The 10,927-nt window shown below is 36.1% G+C and overlaps 1 protein-coding gene across 1 annotated transcript in view; it reads left to right on the plus strand.

Annotated features, from left to right (window-relative positions):
- The window catches only part of LOC110023177 (homeobox-leucine zipper protein HOX32-like), a 19,395-nt gene that overhangs the window by 6,142 nt on the left and 2,326 nt on the right, over window positions 1–10,927 (plus strand). Inside the window, exons 2-3 of the mRNA XM_020722452.1 lie at window positions 731–890; window positions 9,333–9,456. Coding sequence (XP_020578111.1) covers window positions 731–890; window positions 9,333–9,456 — 284 coding nt within the window. The remainder of the gene's footprint in view (window positions 1–730; window positions 891–9,332; window positions 9,457–10,927) is intronic.

Below are 10,927 nucleotides of genomic sequence, written 5' to 3' on the forward strand. Positions count from 1 at the left end.
ATACATACATATATATACATACATATATATACATACATATATATACATACATATATATACATACATATATATACATACATATATATACATACATATATATACATACATATATATACATACATATATATACATACATATACATACATATATATATACATTAAAATTTAGTTTTTTTAATTGTTAAGTTTAGTATTTGTCAAATCACACCATTCAGAGGATTTATTGGATTTAAGAAATCTTTCTCACACAAATATGAAATCCTGAAGTAAATTGCCAAATAGGTCACAATAATTCATTGGCAAATAATTGTTGGCTTGTAATCCTTCAAGATCACTTTAAATTCAATTTACAGGATTTACTAAATACTATGTGTAGCCAGACAGCATCTAAGATTCTATCCCATGTTTCTTTGTTTTGAGAATTATGGATGGAAAGGGGTGATCTTGTGATTGGCCCATCACTGTTGAAATAATACTGGATTATAGGAAAGTGAAGAAACAATTGTTTTACTGCATGAATTTTGCAGCTATAATAAGGCCTAATTTGTTAGCAAATTGTTCCATTGATTGCTATGTCATAATTTTTTTTTTCACTGATATATATTCTGAACATAAGCTCACCTGTATTTTTCTTAAAGAATGCTTGTGGTATATTAGAATTTCAAAGATATAACCAATGAACTAACTTTTTCTTGCTTTTACATATATTTATTTTCCTTCTATTTGTTTAGGTGCCGTGAGAAGCAGAGAAAAGAGGCGTCTCGTCTCCAAACCGTCAATCGAAAGCTAACTGCTATGAACAAGCTCCTGATGGAGGAGAATGACCGCTTGCAAAAGCAGGTGTCACACTTAGTTTATGAGAATGGATACATGCGTCAACAGCTTCATATTGTAAGTTTATTTTCCAATTTTCCATTGAAATTGCACTTGGTTTCTGTTTGATCTATCTACAATGCATATTAGGTACATAAGCGTTGTTCATCTTAGTAATTCAGGTTTTCTTTCCGTTCTCATTTTGTTTACTTTGACTCCAACACAGTTTGGTAGCTTTCAGTAGAAACCTTGATTAAGAAAAAGGAGAAAAAAAGAAGACTAGCTTTTATAATTAGCTGACATGGTTAACAACAAACAACAACAAAGCCTTAAACCACTGCGTAAGGTCGGCTGCATGAATCAATTTTCTCCATTGCGTCCTATTTAGTGGAGGGGTGTAACATGAGGACTTCCCAGGGGGTCACCCATTCTAGTACCACTCTCGCCCAAACACGCTTAATTGTGGAGTTCTGATGGGATCCGGTGCACTGGTGCTGGTATGATTGTCTAAAATAACGGAAAATTTTTTGCGAGAAGATTATTGGTAGTGTTGTAGGGTTGCTTTTAATGCCTTAAGGTTTTCTTTCTTTACATTTGCATTTTGTTTGTGTTGATGGTAGTGCATCATGTTAGCAGTCTTAGTAATCCAGAGTATTCCATATTTTAGGATGTTTTCATCATTTTCTTATTTTTGTGACCATATCTCTGACGTTGATAACAACTTTGACATTCTAATTTAATTCAAACATTTCATTTAAGCTTTATTTAGCTCTTGTAGTAGTTGGAAAAGTGAATTGATTCCATAATTAGTCAATACAATTTTATTAATAGCATGCTTTAGGAGCAAAGAAGTGATATATTAGACTCATGCATTGCTTTCTTTTGATGCTCAAGTTAACAACAAAGAATGCATACTCTACCACAGTGTATTGCGTCATAGTGTGCTACACATTTGGCATTAATTTCATAGGTTGGTTTAGTATCTGCTGCAGCAAAAACCTCTTACAGTCATTCACTTGTCCTTATAGGGTGGCCAACTTTTGGGTTGGCAAGTGGAAGGAAGGGGAGCTGACGACTGGAAATGCTGGAGGAAAGCAAGGAGGGCTGTTTGGGAGTCCCTACATTGAGGAGGGGAGATGGTGGTAGTGAAAGGAAAGTTGCAGGGGAAGGAAAATGATGGACAATCATCGCCTTAGAAAGAGGTACAGCCAGAGCACTACTCGTACTTGAATACAACCCTAGGAGGGAAGCCAGGAGATGGCTACGACTGTCCAGACAAAACATACGACAAACTTTACACATGAAGCAAATATGTAAGTTCTAGATAATTATGATTAGCCCCAATGCTGAAAGGAGCCAAAGCCATAGAGGAGACCAGTTCATGCGCTAGAATGTGGGAGTGGAATCCTAAGCCACTCACACCCCCGTCAGTCTTCTAGGTTAAGGGGAGCTTTGACCTCATCCATTGAAACTTCTATCTCATAGTTTAGAGTCAAATCAAACACGTTGAAGGTAGAGAAGCTTCCATCTCTTTACAGGGCCTTCCAAAAGTAGTTTAAAGTTGGTTCAACCCTAATTGACGTGAGGACATACTGCACTTCCCCTAACAGTGCCGGCTCCAGCTATCAATTTTCAGCCAGGATATCTTAAAATTCTCTTTGTAGTAGCTGTCCATTGTCTGAAATCTACCATGTTATCTCTCTATCTTCTATCATCACCAAATTTGATCTCACCGGTGCTTCTCCACTGGCAAGAACACCAACAACCTTAGACTCCACAAAAGGTAGGGGAACTATGCACCTGTAACCTCAGACTCCGTAGAAGGTAAGAGAACTAAGTGTTTTCCATCCTTGGTGAATGAGTAGGTGTTCTTGAATCTATTGTATTGAATTTGGTGATCAAGTTATCAGTCTCCTCAATAGGAAGTGGCAAACATCCATGTGCACCACGACGAACCACGAAGAACCATGCAGCTGAATCTAAATAGAAAACTTTATGAGGCACTTGTCAATGTTGATCATGTTTTTCTTCTTCAACCACGTCAGAGAATACGGCTTGGAATGCCTACTCGTGATACTCAACTTTTCCACCATATGTGTGGAATCCATATTCTTACTGCTATCTCTGTCGATGATTGAGGCTGCATGCCTTTCTCTCTACAATGCACTTTATGTAGAATATATTGGGGCGAAGCAACTGTTGCTCCCTTGTAGGCTCAGTCTGAAGGAACAGTGAAATGGCAAGCATCTCGCCCTAATCTAGTGAAAGCTAGTACTCATTGTTCTTCGGCTGCCTCCTTCAACTCACCTCCTCCACCAACCTTTTTCGGTGAATGAGATAACTCTGCTTATCTGGCAGTTGGAGCCGACGTGTCCATATCTGTGACATTTGAAGCATTTCTTGGCTAAAATTATACTGAGTCTGCTACTTTTTTTGTGCTTCTCACTTTGAGCGGCTTTGTCGTTCTCCTGATCAGTTCACTCAACTCCCCAAAGTGTGCTTATGCTTATGTCTCTAGTTGTAGATGACTCTTTGATTGAAGGCGGGTGCCTGTTTTGCTTTTTTGTGTTACTCCAACTCCAGTGATAAGGTCTGAACGTCTCTCAACGTTCAATAAGTTTGTTGTTGGACTACGTTGCTGATGAAGGGTTGCAAGCCTCTCAAGTACTTGTATACTGTGTGCTTTTCTATCTTTGTAAGCTCACAATTTATAGCTTAAGTTGCATAAATTTTGTTATACACTCCACTGATAGTTCCCTCTGCTGCAGTTGATGAAGTTTCAAGTAAATATTTTGGTGGTAATATGGGGATAGGTACCATGCTATATCGCCTTATTCATTTTCTCTTAGACCGTAATAGTCCCATCTCTCTCTGTATCTCTCTTCAGATTCTCCCACCACAAAGAGACATTTTTTTTAGCTTGATGACAACAAGCTATACTTTTTTGTCATATGGCTCCTCTTTATATTCAAAGATCCTCTCAACAGTCAACAATCACTCAATGAAGTCATCCAAATTCATTTTTCACTCAAATTTGGTAGATCCACTTTCACTCCTAAGTTTATGTATCCTTCAACAGGCATTTCCTCTCAGTCTCCTCTGATATTGAATTCGGAAGCGTCGTGGTCGATTCTCTTCTTAATTGAAATCATCATTATGGAAGAGATTCAGATGTTTTTCTCGCTCTTCTGGATCTTACAATCACGTTTGACGATAACCTATTCATGGGTTTTTTCCTCAATTTCATTGAGCCGTTGTTGCACTTAACAGAGTTGTCGTTGTCGTTGTATCTCTTCCATGATAAACTCTTGATCGACGTTCGACTTTGGTATTATGAATAGGGGTTGGGTGGGGGTAGGTGGGATAGGTTGTATAGGTGTGAAGTAGGGTGTGAAGTAGAGTGTGAAGTAAAATTTTTGAGTTAAGTAGGAAGGGCTGTTTACGTAACTCTAGGATAAAACTAGGATTATGTTAGCTTTAATGCTAAGTAATACTGGAGTTAACCCAAACAACAACAAACAAATATATTATTACTGAAAAAACCAATGGACGGTTACAACCAACACACTTGAAAGGGAAAAACAACAACAGACACAACATGGTTACAACCAACACACTTGAAAGGGAAAAACAACAGACACAACACAAAAAACATAACTAGAGTGTCCAATAAAAGTGGTGGTGGTGGTTAGCGAGGTTTTGGGAGATGGCACAGGGTAGAAATGATAGCTGACAAGTAAAAAAAATAAAACAATGGTTTCTTCTGGGCTAGACAACAAGCAAACAACCATGAGATGATGCGTGAGGATTATATATGAAGGGGAGGAGTTGCACTAATGACAATAGGATGGAATGGGAGAAACAGTTGGTCGGGTGGATAAAACAGGAAAGTCATAATCTACTATTTTCGGGAGGCAACAATGAGCAAGAAGGACAATGACAGTGGTGGGGAAGGTGTAGGACTGCGAGACAACAAATGGAGGATTGATATAGTGTGTGGCAGTAAGGAGAATGTTTAAACACTGAGAAACTGCAGAAAGAACAACAAGGGAGCAATTTTCCATTGGCGAAAGAAAACACAATGTACCATTCAATTCTTGGGAGATGGTCACCACCTCATGTTAGTTACAGTTGGAGCGCCTTTTCAACTTTAGATACAACCTTAATAGAAAAACACTAGAAGATGATGACTGTCCTGAATAGAAACATATATAAAACTAACATAAACATGCATAAATAACAATATATAGTCCCGGGGTTAAGAGGCATGGGCCCCACTCAAAATAGAAGGAAAATTCACAAATAGAAAGTGATGATTAACCCACTTGGACCGGTTTAAGCCAAAAAAATCCTTCAACATTGTAGCAGGAATCATGGATGGCTCCCTGCAGAATGACTCCCTACAAGTCTAGCTTCTTACTGTACAAAAGCCATGATCAAAGCCTATAGGGGGGTGCTATTGCAAAACAATGCCTTGTAGAAAGCTCCCACATCATATACAATGTTGTACTTCTATTACCATCTATATCCCCTGTTAAATTTAAATTCACAAATCTTTGTAGATTAATCCTCGCACTTCTAAAATAAAGTGCCTTGTTGACTGTTTCTCTCTTTATCCAATAATCCACTTCACCGTATCCTAATGAGGTTTGCTTATATTACCCATGTATATGCTGACCACTCCTACTGCATGTGGAATATATGGTGTTGTACATATCATCACATACATTAAAATTTCAATAGCTGAAGCATAGGGGTTCTTCCCATCTTTGCTTTCTTTGCTTCAGAATTAGGTGATAGTTCCTTAGATAGCTTGAAGTGATTACCTAAGTGGGTGCATATTATTTTTACCTCACTCAAGTTGAACCTATGTAGGATCTTCTCAATAAACTTTATATGATACAACTTCACTGTATCAACACTCCTGTACTTGTTGATTATCACATCGATGATCTTTTTGATTGGACCTAAATCCTTCATCTCAAACTCCCTTGATAATTGCTCATACAAGTTTTTAATTTTTTTAATATTTTCTTCTACAATCAACACATCATCTAAATATAAAACAAGAAAGATATAATATTTACCAAAATTTTTGATGAAGCCACAATGGTTTGCCCACTTCATGTACCCACAATCTAATATGAAGCTATCAAACATCCTATACTACTATCCTGGTGTTTGTTTCAAACCATAAAAACCCTTATACATCTTGTAAACAATGTCTTCTTTCCTTGAATTCTCATAACCATTTTGTTGTATCATATATGATTCCTCTTCTAGATCATCATATAATAAAGTCGTTTTTACATCCATCTGCTTCAGCTTTAGATCTTCCTCGGTTAATAAGCTTGGCATAACTATGACAATTATTATCTTCATTACATTTTTTTGAAACTTCTTTATAATAAGTCTTTCCTAGTAGTACCTGTTACCATCTAACTTTTTTCAGTTGTAGACTCACTTATTGTGTAGTGCTCTTTTGTCATCTAGTAATTCTGACAAATCGTAATGACCAATTTGATCTCAATAATAATATCTCATCATCCATAAAAAAATCCCAATCCATTGAATCTTCAACTCGAGTGGCCTCTTCACAGCACTTTGGCTCATCATTATCAGTTAGCAAAAGATAGTACAATAAAGGAGAATACCTCTATATTGGTCGTGTCAACTGTTGGACCTCCCGACTATAGTAACATGTGCATGAGAAACTTCATGTTCTTCATTAGATTGAGCACAAATTCTTTCTTCATCTTCCAGATCACTGTTGCATTCTATCTCAACATATATGGATGATTCCTTAGAAGTTGTTGACGAAAAATCTTGAGTTATGTTTTTGTTCATGTACATCTTCATTTCATTGAATATCACATCTCTGACCTTGATGCACTTTTGATTCTGATTGTCACAAAAATTTGTATTCGAATTTATTTGAGTCATATCCAATAAAAGTACACTTGATAGAATTTAACTCAAGTGTACTTCTATATCATGCATTAACATGAACATATAGTGAACAACGAAATTTCTTCAAGTGAGATGGATTTACCTCCATGTCACTCTAGGATTCTTTAGAGAAGCTTTCATTCAAAGACACTGATGGGCCACAATCTATCAAATAAACTGCTGTGTTCAATGTTTCTACCCAAAACTATTTTGACAAGCTTGCATACAATCTCATAATCCTAGTACACTCTGTGATGGCTATATTCATGTGCTCATCCACACCATTTAGTTTTCGTGTCCTTGAAACATTTAATTAATGTCTGATCTCTTCTGAAGCACAATAACCCTGGAACCTCTAGTCACGATACACGACATAATTATCTTATCTAAGTCATTTTAACCTCAAACCCGTCTCATTTCTATCATGTCCTTTCACTTCTCGAACACTCCAAATACATCATATATAATTTAATAAGTAAACTCATATCTTTTTTGTGTGATTACATACAATAGTGATAAAATAATGGCAACATCAAATGAACTGAACTGAAGCGGTACACAAACTTTAGTTTCTTGAAATTCACTATTGACTCATTTTTGGAGAAACAAAATTTCTTTTGCTTTACATATACACAATATTCACAAAAAAACAAGATTTATAAATTTTATACTCTAAAGCTTGTTCTTAGAAGGTAGGGACTTCATGTCTTTTTTTCACTTATATGGCCAAGCCTGTGGTGCAAAGAGCAACATCAACCTTTATTCTAGCAACATCAATAGAATATGCTATCTTATTAATTAGGTAAAAAGTGCTTTCAATGATGGCTTGAACCATCATCATTGCCATCTAATCACCTTCCACGAATCACCTGTGGAAGTAGTCATGATTATATATAGCTAGCTCACGGAGATCAAATTTCTCTTCAAATATAGAATATGTTTAAATTCACCAAGCTTTTAGACCGTTTTATTTAACAACTTGATGTCAACATCATCATTTTATGTAATTCTGTAGGCATTTTTATCTCCCAAATACAACATCCTTTGATTACAATGAGTGTAGTTTTTAAGCACCTTTTTGTTGGGGCATGCATGAAAAGCGGTACAAAAATTTACCATCCAAGATTAAGTACTATCTAGGGATAAAATTAGGGACTACCATGGATTTTATCAATGAAGACATTTGTGGAGAGATTTTTGTCTTGACCTCAACCACCACCCTTTTTTGGAGTTTTATTGTCCTTATTTAAATGACCTTTCTTCCCATACTTCCAACATGCACCTCTGCCATGTTTTCTACATGACCTGGGATATCCTCTCCTAAACTTAAATCTGTCTCTACCTATATTCCTATCTAGAATTCATCCTCTATTTTCAACATTCAACATAGAATTTGAAGTTTCACCGCTCATCTTCTTGTGTACTTCTGCATTCAACACTAATCCTATGATTTCATCAAATTTTAACTTCATATTACCTGAAAATTTATTCATCTCCATGGTCAGTTCATCTTAGCTGTATGGTAATGAAGATAGAATAAACATTGCTCCGACCTTATCATCAAACTTGATGCCCACAGAACACAACTTGTTTTTCACAGTGTTAAAATTATTCAAATGTTCAACAACCAAATACATTCACCATCTTCACGTTGAACAATCTCTTCATAAGAAAAATCTTATTTGACGTCGAAGGATTCTCATTAGTATCACCATAAGATCCATCAAAATTTTCTCGTTCACTATGTCAATGCAACAACTGATGAAACTTTGGTATGTTCCTTCAAATAGTTCCCATATTTCTAGATTCATCTATTTAGGCTTTTTGGTGATTCCTTTCAGTGATAAATACAATTTCTTTTGAAACAACAAATCTTCAACTTACATTTTCCAGAATGCAATATTTGAACCGTTGAACTTCTCTACCTTGTACTTTACTTCGTCAGTCATTGCTCTCACTGGAATAAAATTTTTAGAAAACCCTACTCTGATACCACTTGTTGGAACAAAAAAAGTAGATTCAATCGATTCACAACCAAATGACATAGCAAAAAAATACACTGATTCGAGTGATCCATGCCAAATATTTAACAGAAGTGCACAACATAAGAAATTCTAGAAACTCTACAAAATATAATGTGAAAAAACCTAAGAACGGGGAAAACAGCAAAGCCACATCAAATAAAAAATTACACTTTGAAATGAGGAGAAATATATATATTGCACCACACTCCAAGTACCTATCTACAAGTGTAGAACTCACAAATGCCTTTCCTCTCTCGGTCACACAAGTGAAAACCATAAAAATCCATAATAGAACTCGTTGTACTGCTCGCTCTATCTTACACCTGTTACATGTGCCGTTGAAAGATACTTTCTTGTATAAAAGTTGAGGACTTACGTCCCGATCTTAAGAGAAACCACTCCTGGCCTTGGAGCACCGCTCCCGAGTTCTTCCTTCCTACATGCTATATCTGGAGTTAAGTTATTTGGGTGCTGGATCGTCCGTCACAAGCATCGAGTTTCCGATGCTTTTGTTTCTAAGCCTGTAAACTAACATACCATGATGCAGCTACGCCCCATCTCGAGCGCAGGACTTCCTAGTGCGCAGTTCACTGGACGCCGGAGCGCCCATATTAGCATCAGGGCTCCTATTCCTTTGGATATGGGCTCTGGGGCACTCCTACGAGGCTATGGTTTTGCTACAGAGTTTCTAGACCAATTGGGTTCCACACGCTAACAATACTTATACCACTTTGGTATCAAAAAAATATGCATTTCACTACTAAAAAAGATATTGATTATGATATTTTATGATGTTATAGATTTAAGTAGTATGCATGAAAATATAAATATTTGTGTGTTAGATATGTAAACATATAAGAATTGTGCCGTATGTACATAAATGGCCCATAATAATATGTACTTGGAACTTTGATAAGTGATTATAGAAGCTATGCAAAAATCTACTTGAACACATTAAAATTGGTTCCAAAATTGTCCCATTTAAATAACATTTAAAATATATACGTACTTCTAAAGGTTTCAAAATCTAACACCTAAACTTTTATATTTATATTTATGACAACTTGGTGTCATAATTTTACACATGAAAGTGTGTATTTAACTTTTAAAAATTATAGTAATGATATTTTTAATATAATAGTAAGGATTTTGGTGTTATATATAAAAATATGAAAGTTTAGATGTTAGATATGTAAATAAATAAAGAATGCATGGTATCTATGTAAATGACTCAGATAAAAAAATATATTTAAAGTTGCATCACATTAATTTATTTCTTATGTTGATACTTGATCCTTATGTTCGAACGACCAACTATTGGACGTCATTTCGCCCTTCGATGAGATGTATGAAGACGTAGCGACGTCCGAACGATCAACCACTGGTCGTCACGTAGCCCATCGATGAAGTTTATGACGACGTGACACCCGGTAGTTGGCCGTCCGGACATGCCGTGTTTGGACGAAATATTTTCTCCCCAAACCAATGATTACAATCTTTCATTTATGTCTAATTGATGATAAATAAGACATTTCGCTTAGCCTCGCTCACACTTATACACACTCTCCTTTCTCTATTTATTTCATCCTAATATAAATATTTTATATGAAATACAAATTTACATAAATAGAGCATCTTATGTAAAATTAATTGTTTATTCGAATGCAGCAATCTATTTTGGGCAATTATTTTGTGGGACACTCACACCCTATCATTTAAAAAATGACAATTCTTCTATAAATATTCTTCACGTTATCAAGTAAATGTTATATATATATATATCCATAAGCTATGATACGAGCCCCGACCACCGGTTATGTGCCTAATAATTCGAGAATCACACTCTACACTCGAGGGAAATCGAACCCTAGATCAGAGATGACTTACAACTGACAAGCAGATGCATGACCAACTGATCTGAGTACGCGACACACACACACACACATACACACACACATATAGTTAAGGAATAACCGAAAACTATTAGACGAGTCACAATCATTCCTAGGTGTGCTAAATATTTGAGTACCACACCCTACACACGAGAGGACTCGAACCCGTAACCTGAGGGGATTTACGACTTTCAAAAAGTTTACTCTACCAACATGCCATGGTACGCGCGCAAACACACACAGATATATA

The sequence above is a fragment of the Phalaenopsis equestris genome, unplaced genomic scaffold, assembly GCF_001263595.1.
Source record: "Phalaenopsis equestris unplaced genomic scaffold, ASM126359v1 Scaffold000221, whole genome shotgun sequence".
NCBI lineage: Eukaryota > Viridiplantae > Streptophyta > Magnoliopsida > Asparagales > Orchidaceae > Phalaenopsis > Phalaenopsis equestris.